The sequence below is a fragment of the Gallus gallus genome, chromosome Z (genome assembly GCF_016699485.2).
Source record: "Gallus gallus isolate bGalGal1 chromosome Z, bGalGal1.mat.broiler.GRCg7b, whole genome shotgun sequence".
Taxonomy (NCBI): Eukaryota; Metazoa; Chordata; class Aves; order Galliformes; family Phasianidae; genus Gallus; species Gallus gallus.
The window spans coordinates 15,416,907-15,433,915 of record NC_052572.1 but is presented as its reverse complement, the minus strand read 5'-3'; the positions used below and the strand labels follow the sequence as shown (position 1 = coordinate 15,433,915).

Below are 17,009 nucleotides of genomic sequence, written 5' to 3'. Positions count from 1 at the left end.
TATTATAAAAAACATTGGTGATGTCAGGGACAACAGCAGAACATATGCACTAATGTTCAGCTCTTGGACTAATAAATTGGATGGGGACATCACAAAATCAAGTTTCCCAAAATACCATAAAATCCCAAGTTAATCCACTTTTTTATCTGTTTCATGATAAGAACTGTTAAAGTAAAATACTGTTAGAAGCTTATATTTCCCCTGAAGACATTTCTCGATTTCTATCACAGTGCAAAGTACTCATGTAAAAACCTTCAGTCCAATAATTATTTTCATGTTGAAAGAAGTAAAATGTTGGTAACTTTAAGAGATATTATATAAACTAACAGAAATACCTCAACTGTTATTTTCAATCTGTTTTACTGCTTTCTATACCTCAGTCTGCATTCCATATTCCCTAAGTACTTTACAAATACATACAAAATATGATTTATAAAATCTTGTGAAATTACATTTATAAAACTATTGGAAAAGCAAGATGTATGTGAGAGATTCCAATAAACAGTAAGAGGGTCTGTTTGGGAAATGAACTGTTACAGTAAATATAAGAACAGATATCAGATTCTGTCCTACTGTGAATATTGAGAAACCGTATGGTAGTGATCCCAAGAGACCCAATCTTCCTAGTCCTCAGCCATACTGAGCTGAACAAGTGTTTTGTTGTAAGAGAAATAAAGCTATAATTCAGAGCATCATCACAAAATCAATTTCTTTTGCTTTGGAAACAAAGAGACACAGTTTGATATTCCCAGAAATGTAGCAATTGGTGATTATCTTGTTATAAAGTCCCAATCTGCTGTTATCTCTTATTTAAACTTCAAAATACTTGAATTCTACTTTATCACTTTAATTTCATTGCTATTATAGATACTGTACTTTGATATTTTTAGCACACATTTTAGTCCTACAAGAAAGGACTCATCCTATCACCTTCCCCACCCATCACAGTCCTCATATAAATATCCTCCTAGTTCTAGAAATAGCTGTTATGTTATGTAAACATTTTTAAACTCACCTGTGTCATCTCTCTAATAGAAGTTATACTATCCAATGCTTTCATGACTCTGTCATAATTCTTCTTCTGATGTAAAATAAAATAAGAAAATACATTAAGACTATTGGTCTTCAGTTGTACAAAACCCTCATTTTTTTGAGTTTGTATAAAATCAAAGTTAGGGTGAATGTTCAGCAAACCAATCCTTTTGTATTTATTTAAGCAAGTCTCCATCCACCTTATTCATGCACAGAATTTTTCATTCATAGTTCAGGAAAATTCCAGGAAAAAAAAATTACCATGATGATTGTTCTCGGAATTTCACTAGACTCTCAAACATACAACACTGTAACTCGCTTAAAAGATCTGGTCACTTTTTAAACAAATATTTGCAGCTACGTATAGGCTCTGCCAGTAATTCAGATAATGTGCTGCTATGAAGTATGCAATTAACAAACAACTGCTAAATAAAATGCTAAATAAGCAGATGTATTTACTTTGCTAACAACTCTATAAAACATCAGAGGTTGTTCAGCTGCCCCTCTGCTCTGCCCTGCCTCACTCTGACCTTTGCCTATGCTCTGCCTAGGAAGAACCAACAGGGAACTCCATCTTTTCTGAGCAGATGAGCTACGCACTGTGAGCTTCATCAGCTCCACAGGCCACATCACCTTTGGGAACCTCACTGTACCTTCACTTATCTCTGGGTCTTGCCAACTCCTGCCCAGGGGCTTTCATGAGGATTCATGCTGGCAAGAAGCTGGGAGGAGACAGAGTGTGTCACACCTGCCTGGGCCCTCACTGCTCTTCTCTCATCATGGCTGTGAAGAACTCATGTTTGGACTAGATCATCTTACAGCTCTTTTATATTTTCCAATCCTTAATGATTCTATGATGAGCTTTCACCTTTCTTACACCACTTTACACCCTTGCCCTGCCCAGGATATCTGTCTCCTAATCAGCCTCTTTGACAATTCTTCCTTCCTGTGCACTACAGATTATATTCACCCCTTCCTCTGAGGAAGAAACACTGCTAGCTGGCATTTGTTCAGGAAGTGAAATGCATCCCCATATAGGACATCCAAAGTTCCCATTTACACCCCTCAGGAAGGCTCAGGTGATCTATAGTGGGTTCACAGCTTTCCTAGGGCTTCCCTGAGAGGGAGCACTTGCAGCTTGAGGAGCAAACAATTCTAAATTTGACAGCTGTGCCAAATTCTATTCTTGTGTCCAACATCTGACAAAATTCAGTTTAAGGACAACAGTTTGCAGTGGGAAAGTGAGATGACAATAATAACCACTTCATGAATAACAATCTAGACTAAAAATCTCTGTCGCCTACATCTCCTAAAAGCAGTCTTTCTCTGTGTCCAAAGTGTACATTGAGAGAAAGACAGCAAAAAAAAAAAAAAAAAAAAAAAAAAAAAAAAAAAAAAAAAAAATCTAGAATTTGTATCTTAAAATAAGTTTTTGGCTTCAAGACTTCATAACAACTTACAGTTTATACAGTTTTACTTTTCTAGTAAAGAACCCTCCAGAATAAGGTTTGCTTTGGAATCTAAGGAATGATTAAAACCAAACTATGACATAATCAAAGATATCTACTTACCCTGGGGTTAAAGGCCAGCATCTGAGGATCATTAGGATCAACTACAGAAGGATATGGCTCAAAAATAACAACTTTCCTAGGTGATTCTAATGCAGACCGACACATTGATACTAACAGATCGACTACCTAGAGATGAACAAAAAAATGTTATTCAGTATATGTACTTTCATATTGTATCATCCAGTCTCCTTTGTTCTATACATCCTAGAAATATCCTATTCCATTACTAATTATATCACCCAAACCATGCCATCGACAGGAAATAAGTAGGACTGCCATTCTTATACTGACCTCAAAAGGCTTTGGGTCTAAACCAGGTATATTATTCCAGGTACGTTAGTAAGACCAGTATCTGGTCTTAAATGTAACACATACATTCTTTGTAGTCCTACGTTCTCTTTTGTTCATGTACTAATATCTGGATTAAATTCATTCTTTGGGGAAACGAAGTTGTGCTGGATCTGTGTAGCCTTGTGTAGTAGATGTCAATGAAGAATGCTGCTCAAGAAAGAGGAAGGGTTTGTGAATCTGTACCACTGCCTTCTGCTCTTCTGAACACTGTAATCATAGAAACACTAGTAAACACTGCTTCTGCTAAATCAAGAACAGTGCTGTGATTTAAAAAATCATTTGCACAACTCCCACTGGGAGTCCAGTTCTTCTTTTTTTCTTTCTGTAATACTTAACTATAACATCCCTTTGAATATTTATTTCCAAAATGTCGCTGTAAGATCATGTGTGTAATGTGTACACAGGCATGCATTCACATATGTCCACGTAGGCACATACACAATTTGAATTAAGTGTTTCAAAATTAGTAACTCAAAGGTTAAAAACAGACCACAGCAAAACAGAAGCAGCAGCTTTCTGGCAGCTGTGAAACCTAAATCCAGCTCATAATGAAATTCAAGGTTGCTACATAAAAACGTATCTGCAAATAGGCTAATTTCCCCTGATTTCTCTGTGATTTCTGAAAACATCCCTCTGTAGAAAAGGACTTTTCCATGAAAGAAACAAGAAGCCAAGATGAGTCATACTTAGTAGGCATCCCCAGTTCCTCCCACAGTCCCAGATGGATCAGATCTCATTTCACAGCTCAAGCCATTCAAGGAATTATTATATGTCTGCCATTGTATCTGATCATTTGGAGGAAATAAAAATGATGGCCCTTTAGAGAAGAGTGAAAATAAGAATCGTAAAGAGAAGAAAAAGGAACTCTGCTTCAGTGAGTCATACCATCACCATTCTGCTCCTCTGCTCCTTTAGCATGAATGAACAATTTTCTCTATCTGTTTTAAAATATCCCACATATATATTTCTCTATGCTATTCTAGTATCTTTTCAGTTTATAATAGCTACAAGTGTGATGGATGATTCAAAATGGGGCATCTGTATTAGCATTTGCAAAGGAGAATGGGAATTCTTATACATGGCCAGGTCAGGCAGCTAGGCCTGCAACTGTGTAAATGTATTACCGTGAAACCGAGCCAGAGTTCATACACCTTGCTTCTCACAGGCACTCCTTTGTTTTCAGTTGCAAAACATTAATAGTGAAGAGTTGTCCTAGTCCCCAAACAGAGTGATCCAAAGTTGTCTTGCATTATTACTTGCACAGCAGGCCATTGTCTTAAAATGGGCACAGCTCTTACAGGTTCTACAGCATCCCGAATCCTTCATTAAAACAACTGTTGACTTCTGTTTTGTCTCCCTCTATGATACCGTCAGACTGCTTTAATCTGGGGAAACTCTGCATACATTAGGCCTAATTAATCCCCTGATTTCTTTTGAGATCATTATTTTGAGATGATGGAACATGGAGTAGCCGAAACTTGGAGATAAGTCTAAATCAAAAGTTATAATACAAGTTTGCATGTGTGGTAATAGGAACTGTGGATTGAGTAAATGTTCCTATAGCCAGGCACAATCTTCCTCTTGCTTAACAGTGGGTACTGAAGAACCTAAGTTAGGATTTAAATATTTTCAATGAGGAAAAAATTATGTTTAATGATGACAAATCTCTTGTATCACATTGGTCTTTTAGTGCCTCTCTCCATCAAGAATCTTTACAGGAAGTCCAAACCAACAAAAAAGTCAAGCATTTAATTTTCAGGCATTTAGACCACAACTAAAATAAGGCAAGGTGAGTTCAGGCTTGAAAGTTTTGGGAAGCACTGTCTCTTGTTATTAAGAAACCATCAGAATATTGAGAGTGACAAAATGTCTACCTTGGGAAATTAGTTTGAAGCACAGCACAAAAATCAGAATGTGATTTCCAATAGTGAGAATATGCATTTAGGGCTTTTAACTACACAAAATGATTTGGATACCTGGAGGAAGATTCGTCTGACAAAATATATTGGATATATACACTAGCCAGATGAGGCTTTCTTCATAATCCATGGAGGAAATAACTTCTGTGCTGATACTCTATGCTGTGATTCACACCACCCTAAACTAATGTCAAAAATAGCTGAGGTGAATCAAACCCTAAAAGTACTGAATTCTTTCTGCAAATAGGAAAAAAACCTCAGCCAGATCAGATGCAGTGCACTGAGTGTGATGATATCACTACAGTGAGACTCAGCAAAATTTAGTCACCAGAGTCCAAGAAGACAATCAACAAAACCTCCTTCTAACTCTTTAAAGCACCATTATAAGCTAGAAAAAAATTCAGCACTCTTTGAAAAAGTAGATGAAGAGGTGCTCTCGAAATCCAGTACTAGCTCTGCATATGCCTGCAGTAAGATCTCCCAAAAAATACCATGAGAGTTAACAAAGACCACCTCTCCCATCAGCTGTATTTGAAGAGAAGGGAGAGAGTTTTTGTACCTAAATACCATGTAAGCGTTGTATATTCAGAAAATAAAATTCCAGCTCCATAGAATCACATAACTGAGGTCTTCAGAGGACTTTGGACTGGTGAAGAGGAGGGATTTCATCAGTGCACCTCTCTGTTTTTATGATGAGCTGCCATTCAGATCATGACAGTTAAATTCTCAAGTGAAAAAGCTGCTGTATGCTGATCCAAGTTTCTTCCTTTGAAGAAAGGCCTAAAGGCACTTAGCCAAATAGTTTATTTCCAGAGGCTAGAATCACCAGTGCTAGTTAAAGCTAACTGAATTGAATGCCTGTTCTTCCAAAAAACGTTGCTCATTACAAAAGGACACAGTCAGTTATTCTTCCATAAGAGCTTAAAAGGCCATTTTAACTTCTGAATTTACTGTGACTACTGTAAACTAAAGTTAAATGGTAATTTGGAAACACAGCTTAAAATACTTCATTTAAGGCATATTTAAAATCACAAAAGTCAAGTAATTACATGGTTAAAAATAAATTAATAATTGAACTGAAGAATTGAGTCAGGAAGCAAGACTATATTAAATTTCTATTCCTTGAGAAGGGAAAAAAAAATCCATGTAGCAACATCAGTAAGGACTTCCCCACTGTTATTTAATGATCAAAACAACAGATGCTCAGTGGATAGCTACATCCCAACACCACAAACAGGAAGTGGCTTATTAATTGCATGTGAGTAGCAATGGCTCATTAGGTGAAAATAAATGGGAATTATCTGCAGATGACAACGGCTGCCTTTATTAACAACCCAGGTGACCTAATTGAACGCAACAGAAGAAGAAAACAGGGTTACTCTAATTACATGGAAGAAAAACAGTGGAAGCACCTCATTAGTAAAATTTGAAAATGTCATGCACAGAACAGTGTACTTACAGCTCTAAGACTGCACAAATAAATAATACTTACCAAAGAGCACAAGTCAAAATAAATTTGAAAAGAGACTGAAGACTCTATGTATACTATAGGCAATCAGATGTACAACAAGGATTAGATAATTCTACCTGAGCCCCAGTAGCAATTTCATCAGCAGCTTCATTCATTACTCCTAATGTTTGGAAAGCAAATACACAGAGCTCCCGTTCACAAACGGTGGGCTGCACAGAAGAAAAACGTTAATTATATTTTTGTTCTAGGTTGGGTTTATTGGTTTTATCATGCAATACCTACATCAGAGAACAAACATATTTAATGTTAACGCTGTTCTCCAGACATTAACTGCAACATTAGTTTCAAATTATAAGTACCTATCAATTATTCAGGAAAACATATTTGAGAAGCATTTTAATAATCAGCAGAAAAAGTGTTAAGAACTCTAAAACTCTTAAGTACTCCAAAAGACTAAACTTGAATGAAACCCAAACATATTACAACATCAAAACTACAGTGACAGTATTCAAATGTGCTTCATACTGTTCTATCAGACTCAAAATATTGTATGTAATTAGAACTCACAGAGAACAAATGCAGAAACTAATGATGGCATACCTACTTTATAAACACAGCTTCATTCTTTACAGTTTTTCTGCTATTGAGAATAGAATCAAAAATCTGATCCAGAAGACAAAAATCTTTAACAGACTGCACTTAACTTTGACAAATTTAACAATTTATTTGTTAACTTTAAGAAAATGCATTATATTTTCATTGAATAAACACTGTATTCAGGGAATACTACATGTTATATTTACAAATAAAGGAGCACGAAGCCTCTTCTAAATAGATTTTTTAAAAAATCGCACACATAAAACTGCTGCTGTTGAGCCATTCTTCTCCTTATCTTAAAAAAAAAAATATTCACAATTCCATCATAATGATTAAATAAAAAACATATTTAAAATTCTTCAAATTGAGACCTGAGCTTTCCACCTTCATGAGGAATATAAAACAAAAATAAAAAAACCCCACAGCTTTAAGTAAAGAGAATACGTATTTCTTAATATGCTTCCTAATTGTTAAGAACAATTACAGAAACTGTACACTTGTTCATTGAAAAATAATTAGTGGATCAACTTTTTAAAAGCTCGAGTAATTAATCATACAGAGTGAACTGTAATAAGCATTCAAAATGAACAAACATTTCCTAGAAAAATCAATTTAAACCTTTCTTAAAATTGACTTCAATAAACACAATTTATTACAATGCTGAAAACAAGCAAACAATATTTTTGTATACTATTTGCTTGAAATTATGTTATTAAATCCTAACTCACCAACACTTACAAATGATCTCTAGAAGGCATTTCTGGACTTTTGTCACTAAAATCTGGGTCTAGCTGCCATGACAATCACTAAAGTGATTCACAACAGTACACTTTGAAGTTGAAGTCAGTGCCTCTGAGATGCCCTTGCAGGGAAAGTAAGGTATCAAGCACACAAATAAACATAAAATGTAGCTGATTTCTGTCTTAGGAAAAAGCTTTGTCAGTAATAAGCATACTGCTGTATTTGTAGTCACTTGTTTCATAGCTGATAAAATATGCATTTGTTCATTTTCAAAGATTCTAGACTTCAATAAACATCTGAAATGTATTGCATTGACATATTCCCACATCAATTGCTTTACAAGAGCTATCATCTTTCAAGTCTAATAGAGTGTCATCCATTTGATTTATTTTATCTGCTGTTACATTGCATTAGGCAGCAGATGAAGCCTAACATGATCCAATTCACTCTGCCACTGTGCACTAGACAAAAAGTATTTATTATTGTCTTTATTCTAAGGTTTTCACATTCAGAAGGTGGTTCTATCACTTGCTTATTTGGGGAAGCATGGTGCCACTGTTATTGTGACTATCATGATCAATAGTAATACACAGAGCACAGGCTTGATAATCAATTCAGCCATGCCTGCCATGAAAAAAGGCATTAACTTATTGTTATCACTTTGCTTGAAACCTCAACAAAGTATGTTACCTTGAGATTTAAAGATGATGACTGGAAGGAAAATTATCACTGTCTGATATATGAAAGACCAGTTTTGCTCAGGTGGACACTGGGACTAAGAACTCAAAGCTGGAGGACTGTATGTATCAAAGGCACCAAAATTTGACTTCTCAAGAAGAACTGAAATCACTGATAGAGCATACGATTCTTTTGACCTTATGTATTTGATAAACCTTTATGCATACTCAATATTTTGAGAATAAAACTTCAGAAGGCAATGCTGATAAAATAAGATTTTCAGAAACACAAAGAGAAAAGAATCACCACATTTCCAAGTCTGCTAAAATCTGGTGGCATGTATTTCAATATTTAGACAATATGATTGTAGAAAATACCTCAAAATTGAACATAAACTCTTTCAAGTCAGTCAACTCATCCAAAGCACTCCCTCGAACCTCATGTTGTAGTGTGATATAAATATAAATTACATGATAATAAAGCCAGAGGAACTGCTTCCCTAACTTTGTCAGTCCCTTTCAAAACAGTAACAAGGAACAACTTCTCCCTGTTATGAAAATGGGTTTCATCAAACTCATTTCTATCTGAGAAACAAACCCTTCTGGAAGCCACAGGGTTTTGTTGCACAGAATCCAAGTAAATAATAAACAGCATTTTCAGATTATTCTCACAGATGTCTTAAACCTGATATGTCTATCTTCAGAATGGAGAAAATCCCTGTTTGAAGTAGCATTGGTTGGAAAAAAAAAAAAAAAAAAAAAACAAGGGGGAAAAAAAAAGAACTATACAGTAAAATTGAACCCTATAGAACCTCTGCATTCTACATCCTGTCTTCAACTAAAAGCTGGAGCAAATACGCAGTTTTGCATTACATGAAAATGTCAGGGCTTTGTCAGTCTGATGGGGAAAATAAGCAAAATACTTGGGCTACACAGACACTTCAATGGCCTGCCATCCACTCTGGATGCCTTTTTACCTGAACTGCAGCCATTTTCAGAGCACTTTTGGGCCTTGTTTCTGATAGTCATTTCAATCTAACGCAATCAGAAGCTTTCAACTTAATTTTCACAGATGTGTTTCCAGAGTGTTCCAAGAGATGTTGGTTTGGTTATTTCAAAGTACCCTCCTTCAGCCATTAATTAGGTTCAAGCATTTAAACTCTTCCCTTTCCCTTGAAATTGAAATTCTTTCCTCTCCCTCCAAAATGAAAAGATTTGCTTAAAATTAAGAATCAGACTTTCCAACAGCTTTTTTATGTGATGATCTTAGTGTCACATTTCCTCATTGTGATTTTGTCCATAATTGTACATGCTCCAATCAATGGAAGAAAAATACGAAAATGAAGACAATAAATCAATTCTAGAAGAAAAAGCTTAAAGAAAATCGAAATCTTTATGGTAAAACAGGAATTCAGAGCAGCTCTTAAAATGCTTCTAGCATTTCACCTACTGCTAGCATGTGGCATCCACTTGTCTCTATTCTCATGATTGGATGTGAGCCCATGAGACAGAAACAGTCTTGTTCTGACTTTGTAACACAAGTATGAGAAATGCCCCTAGCCACAGTACACAAGCAATAACTACAACAAGAATACATTTATAAATGTGACACAGTTGTCATTTTTGGATACTCTCGCTTTGGTTTAAGGCCATGTAACTAGAAGCAGTAATTCAATAGGCTGAAGTTTTTAAGAACGTTCACGTGTACACATGAAAATACAGACAAGTTCTTGCTGATGTGGACCCATACACATTACGATACACAATACTCAGCCTATGTTATACTACTAGTTTCAAAGGGGAAAATACATGCCTAAATGTGGCTTATACACTTCAATATACATTTCCAGACTTGCCTGACAGTGCAGTCTTACGGATATACAGAATTTTACCAAATACAACCATCACTTTGAAGACCCCCAGAGCTGACTGTCTAGGCAACCTGTTGCCTGATACCTAGAGTGCAGTTTTACTTCCCCTTGAACAGCAGACAGTGCTTTCACACATAATTTGTATTTAATTTGATGGGAGAAAATTAAAATAAGGCCATTGGCTCACACAAAACTGTTATCTAACTGAAGATTAGGGTGCTGAAAGATTACTTAGTAGGATAATTATTCCAGTGGGGATAACAGAAAATGGACAATAGAAAATAAGAGCTGGACAGTTAACCTGAGTCTGCAAATACTCAGAAGCAGAAGGCACTGACAGAAGCAGAAAGCCTTTTTTTTTTTAATGAGAGCAGGGCTTTCAGAGTTTTCTTCAGCCATCTGCAGTCTTTGCATGCTCAGTGGTACTCATCCATAGCTGCCAGGAAGAAAAAAGGCTCAGTTTCTTCATGAGACAACATAAGAATCACTCCTGACAGCCGTGACTGCTAATGGCAGACAGGCAAACTATCCAGCTACTATGACATATTCTGATTCCTGGACTTGTACATTACTTAAAATGTTTTCCTGACATTCTTCTATTCAAAAAAGGTGAAACCTTCCTTCTGGATATTGATCTTTCTTGCTATTTTCTAATGTGTGCCGCGGCTGTTCTCAGAAGAGCAATGTGCAACCTTCTCCAGTGTCCTGGGGGAAGTCACGCAGACACTAATGAGGCTGCAGTATGACTGGCACACCTAAAAACTCTTGATCTAAAAAGAGAAGCTCAGGGAAAGCTCAGAGCCTCAGCATCAGGAAATGTGACAAATGGTAAAGGTGAAACCATTAGCGAACATCCCACTTCTCCAAATGGAAAGAATAAGCAGTGGAAATGAAATGTATCTTTAAATCCGTGTTCTGTTTCCCAGATTCAACCACAGTAATGGTTAGGCTTTTTTTTCTGCAGGAGGAAGTTCTCTTTCTCTTCATTACTCTCACAAGAAGGATGAGGATATAATAGAGCAGCAATATTCAGAATGTGTAGAGGGGCTGGGGAGGGGAGAGAAGGGCAGAAGAAAATAGGAAGTGAGGAAGGAAGATTGGTAAGCAAAGGTTTCTTTTGCAAAGGCGCTCTCAAGATTTTCAGGTTTATTTCTCAGTTTGTGTGAGGTATGGATTTTTAGATTTAGTAACATTTGTAAAGAAAGGCAAAGTGAGACTGGTTGCTAATGCTTTAACACCTGAGTGAGTCCACAGTACCTACAGATCAATTACATCCAGGACCACAAGGATACCATTACCACATCTGAAAAATGATAAGCCAAAAGGCTGTACGTAAAGCATCTCTTAGAACTCACTTTCACAGAATTACAAGGCACAGATTTAAGAGTCTAAGCTCTGTGAGTTTTGTACTTAGTTAAATCATTACAGAAGCCATCCAGAATTACCATTAACTCTACAGTAAGTTTCATCAAGATTCACAGTTTAAGCAATTTTAATTAATAATGATCAAAATTATTTTGTAACACAAGTGAAATGCTCATCCTCCTACTATACCGTGGTTTATACTTCCCAGTGAACCAGCTGACACTAACACATAGTGAATTAAAATACTCTGATTTATTAAAATTAAAATTTAGACTTCTATTTTAATAACCTTTATTGAAAGGCTTCTGATTTACACTAACATATATATTTTAAAATAAACATACTTAAAATTAAATTCTTAACCATATAATTGTATTTGGTGGCCTAAACTTGCATTGATCTAGGCAATGCTTTGAAACATGACAATTACCAAAAAGTACACTTTTGCCCTGAATTTTCAAATGAAGTTGGACTGCTAACCTAAGTTCTGTATAGGCATACACACTGCCAGGGAGGAGGAATAATTTATTGAATAACCTATCTGGCTATAAATACGCAAGGTAAGCTCACTGAATAGCCTCACAATATGCATGTGATACAGGGAATACATTGCTGAAAGACACTGGAGATACCACAGAGGTAAACAGATACAATCTGTTGAAAGATGAGAGAATAGACTGAGGCTGAAAAAGAAATACCACTTGTTCTGTTTGGGTTTGTTTAGGCTGGTTGATGCAGATTTTCTTTTTGACTTTCATTTTATCTCTGGACGCTTGGATACCTTAGCCACATTTTCTTTGTTTGCTTTCCCCAGCCATCCCAAATACTTATATAGTGGCAAATAAGCAAACAATATAAAGTGCTAGCTGGGCAAGGTGAGCTGTGGTTAAGCTCTTGGCTACAGGAGGAGTCACACATTTTACTCTCAGTAAACAATGAAGTGATTGAAGTACATTCTGTTAAAGTAGTGGTTGTAACTGGAGCAGCTTTTTCATAAAAAGAGGTAACAACAGGTTATGTTATGGATTAAGGATAAGAAGGATCACACATTATTCCACAAGAAACAAAGAAAGCATCTCCAAGATCCTGAAGCCTCCCACCCCTAAATGGCATACTAATTCTGTAATATCAGAATTAACATCACTAATGGCTAAGAAATGAACATTCAAAGGGCACAGTAATCCAAGACCTATTCCAGTCAGTGGGAACTCACCAAGGCGAAGATTATACCCATCATTAATAAATCATAACTGATTTTTTGGGGGATGAAAAACATTCTAAAAATGTTCATTCTGAATATTCTGAAAGGTTATTAATATTCAAGTATATAGTAATTATAATCAAATATTAATACTGTACTTATTTTTACAGGTAAATACAAACAACTGGTATTTAAAATACTGCTTTACACTACTTCATCATTCATACTTATGTTTAAACAGCAGAGATGTCTACACCAGACTATAAATTTCAGACAAATTAGCTTCAGTATTTAGTTCTACTGCTTTTTTTTTTCCACTATCTCCTGCTATGTTCTAAAGAAGTCTTAGTTAGAGATTTCAACACAAGATGGCACTGTAAAGAGACTTCTTGACTCTAAAAGAGAAATTATTGATATCCAGAGGTTTTCTTTTTCTTTTCAAATCATATTACTGAATAATTTCCAGTATTTTGTTGTTGTTGTTGTTGTCATGTTTAATTGGTACCAATTTACCAATAGCTTTTGTATCCCAATGGGAAATAAAGAAATCTGGAAGGAATACAGAATACGATAGATAATAGTTACACATCCTAAGATACGCTACAAAAAGGTTGGATAAGATATTTTTATTATAGTTATTTTAATCAGATCCTTAAGTGTAATAATCACTTTTTTTAATAACTCGAGATCTCACTGTAGTTAAATTTGTTTGTAATAAAAGTAGTTATCACATGCTGAATTTCTAAAACAAGATATCAGCAAAAACTGTTGCATTATTAAAATACTTATTTCTTCCCTAGAATATTATTAACAGCTCTGGAGTAACATGAAGAATTTCATATTGCATTAACAAAAAGATAATGGCCTTTTAATATAAAACCAAATCATACTCAAGTCTTATGGCATCTGCTTTGCAAAATACATTTCTTTTTTGCTTAGATGAACCAAATCATACGGTTTTAAAAGACTTTTGGAGGACAGCTAATCCCTTTTATTCATTCATACTGGAGTAGTTCTACCTAGCCTTTATCTTATCTGAAGAGGAAAGTAGCATTATCTAAGGCTTTATCAAAAACTAGCACAGGCTGCCCAGAGAAACTGAGTCTCCTCTTTGAAGATCTCCAGAAATGGCCTGGACATGGACATGGACATCCTGAGCAGGTCCTGCGTATCCCTCCTTGAGAGAGCGTTGGATGGATGCAGAGGGGCTGCCAACCTCAACCAGTCTGTGGTTCTGTGTGAACATTTATATCTTTTAAATGTTACCCAGGAAGGGTCTTCTCCCTCAAGCACTATAGGAAGGAACAGATGAAAGATTTACTTCCCTCAGGAGCACCTTTCCTGTCAGTTTCTAGCATTGCCCAGCTATTCAGCCAGCCAGAAATCATGATAATTTAACTATTTTAACAATCTATGTGAGCTCACTCACTTTCAACTGCTTGAAAATGCCACTTAAAAAAAAGCAAAACAATTCAAAATATGTTTTTGGAATGGTTCATGTCTGAAGAGGAAAATCTGGCAATTAATTACAAACAAATAACTGTTCTCATCTTACTGATCTAAAGAACTGTATTGAAAATAAATTCAGAAACAGAATCATGAGGCACTTTCGAATGATTCAAATGAGTAGACTTGCTGTCTTCAAGATGTTTACTGCATCTAGCTTCCCCATCTCTCCTAAGCGCAAAACCCGTGTCTGACCTCATGCTTCCCACTGTTTTTCAGAGGTAAGCAAAGAGCTACTTCTGAAGAGACAGATCGCAGAGCCCCTGAGAGCTGTGCAACACAGGTTGCCTTTCAGGAGGAAGCAGCCTGCTTCTCTGTGATTCTTTTCAGGCAAAAAAAAAAGAAAAAAAGAAAAAATATAATATATAATAATATAATATAATATTGGATATAATGGCTGCAGTTCCCAACCTCACTAATCATTTCAAGGCCATTTCTCTATCCTTTTACAGAGTGAATATACAGCACCCAGGTTGAGATAACTGCGTGAAATACCTTGGCTTATGGTATGCAAAATGTCATACTACTTAGGGTCTACATAATCATTGAATTTTCACCGTGCTTTTGCAGAAAGACATACCCTGAAGTGATTTCAGGAAATATCCATATTTCAGTAAGCACATATTTCTATGCATCCATTTTAGCATTCATAACTTTGGGTGATTATGTGTAAATAATCATTAGATCTTATAGTGCTCCTGAAATAGATACTAAAGAAAGAAGCTAAAAGGGGAATGCATATTGACCCTCATCTTGTATAGAAAAGGTGTGAATACCTACACAGAGGAATCGCTAACTTCACTGACGTCTTTTTTCAAAAAAGAGAAAAAAATATAGGATGGAATTTAGCAACGAACCATGGATTTTTATAAAAAAATGTCACAACTTCATGATGTGCTATAGTGCTCTCTAACCATTCCAGAGAACCTTTGCCCTTCCCCATCCTCTTAATCCAAACACAGCTCCCCCTGAAAGAATTAGGTTTATGTTTTGAAGTTACTTCATCTATATACTCTGTTTCCATTTATGCATACAGTTGTGAAGTACATGAAGGGACTCTACCTGGTAATTTTTCTGGACATCAGGGAACATTTGGATTCCAAATGTAGATGGTTATTAGTCCTGCAAGGTCCATCATTTGTTTCAAACAGGAGTTCCCAAGCAAAATATTAAGAATTTCCTCTTAATTCCCTTGAGTAAGATAGCCTCTGTATTTATCCTCAATAAGACAGTAAGATAGCCTAACAGCCAAAAATTCCTGTGTTATTACAGGATCCCTGAAGCAGCAGGAAGTATCTGCATGGTGACTGTGAGCTCTGGAGAAAAACAGGTGTCTATTTTATGAGTATGAACTTGAAAGTGTGCCATTTTGCCATTCAACTGTTTTCCAACAGACCTCTTCCATATAATGGTATTTCTGCCATGTGGCTATAGTGTCTAAATTAAACTATTCAAAAAACCCATCACACTGTCATCAAGTTATCTTATGGGAAAGATGTCAAGAGTTTAAGAAAGCAGAAATAAATTGAAACAGCTATTAAAAAAGATCACCTCCTTGAAAATGTTATCTCGGAAAAGAAGCCACAGTCCTCAGAAGAAAGCTTGCACCAAGAGATTCTGATTGAAAGACAGCATATAATCAAGGTAAAAATACAGGTTGTAGTACTAATCTCCAGAAAGGAAAATCTTATCTCACAGCTTTACTTAGAATCTTCAGTGCCGAGGATGACATCAAAATTGCGCAAGTCCTTAATAACCAGCACGAAAGATTGCACCAAGGCAAAGGAGTTAAGTATTAAAGTATTAAGAGAATGTAATTATTGTGTGATGGCAACTGTTAAAATTTTAAGCTGCATTACAAGGCAGTTAATTAAACCATGCTACAGTTCAGGAAAGGTATCAGGCTGACGCCAAGGAGTACTGCAGAATCAAATTTACTAGCATCAATGAGTTTGGCTTCTTTGCAACTGCACAAATACCAGAAAATCTAGACTAAACATGTTTAGAATGAACTTCTCAAGCCATAACTTTGCTAAGCTTTCTTAAATTCATGTCTTGCCATTAAATAAAGGAAAACGGATGAACGAGAACTCATCACGTACACTCAAATATGATCCCCACATACATTTGTGTACATGAACTATTCCTTAAAGGAAGAGAACAGGGAACCATCCAGAGTTACATATTCGGTGACACCTTTTGCAATACAACCAACTTTAGATAAAACCTGTTACTGTAATGAAATAGAGACGTGGTTATCTGTAGAAAATGGGATCAAGACACAGAATCTAAAAACAAAAGCAGAGTAGCAAGGTTCAGACCTTTATGACAACTGAAGAAGTTACCATGGCCTCAAAACCACAAGCCCTCTAAAGCCCCTTATGTAAGCTAGGGATACTACAAATGGGATACATGAAATGACATAAGGCTAGATCCCACGCAGCCTTACCTTAAATGACAGCCTACAGGCATTCTGTTTAATAAAGTACTGTATTTTTGAGACCTGCTGTTGCAGCAGCACTAAGTGCAAAGTATTCTTTCAATTAGATCACTCCTCATTCCTTTTACACACATTTTCTTTATATATTATATATATATATATACACAGACACAGGTGCATACACACACATATGTATGTGCAGCTGAAGTATGTATATAAACCCTACAATTGACTAATATAGGCTGACTCTCCCACAGCTTTCAGAAG

General features: G+C 35.9%; 1 protein-coding gene across 3 annotated transcripts in view; it reads right to left on the bottom strand.

Moving 5' to 3' along the window:
- The window catches only part of PARP8 (poly(ADP-ribose) polymerase family member 8), a 111,836-nt gene that overhangs the window by 14,718 nt on the left and 80,109 nt on the right, over positions 1-17,009 (bottom strand). For all 3 annotated transcript variants that reach the window (XM_424786.8, XM_040656047.2, XM_040656048.2), the window contains exons 15-17: positions 6,461-6,553; positions 2,604-2,729; positions 1,016-1,081 (exon numbers count right to left, since the gene is read on the bottom strand). In XM_424786.8, coding sequence (XP_424786.3) covers positions 1,016-1,081; positions 2,604-2,729; positions 6,461-6,553 — 285 coding nt within the window. The remainder of the gene's footprint in view (positions 1-1,015; positions 1,082-2,603; positions 2,730-6,460; positions 6,554-17,009) is intronic.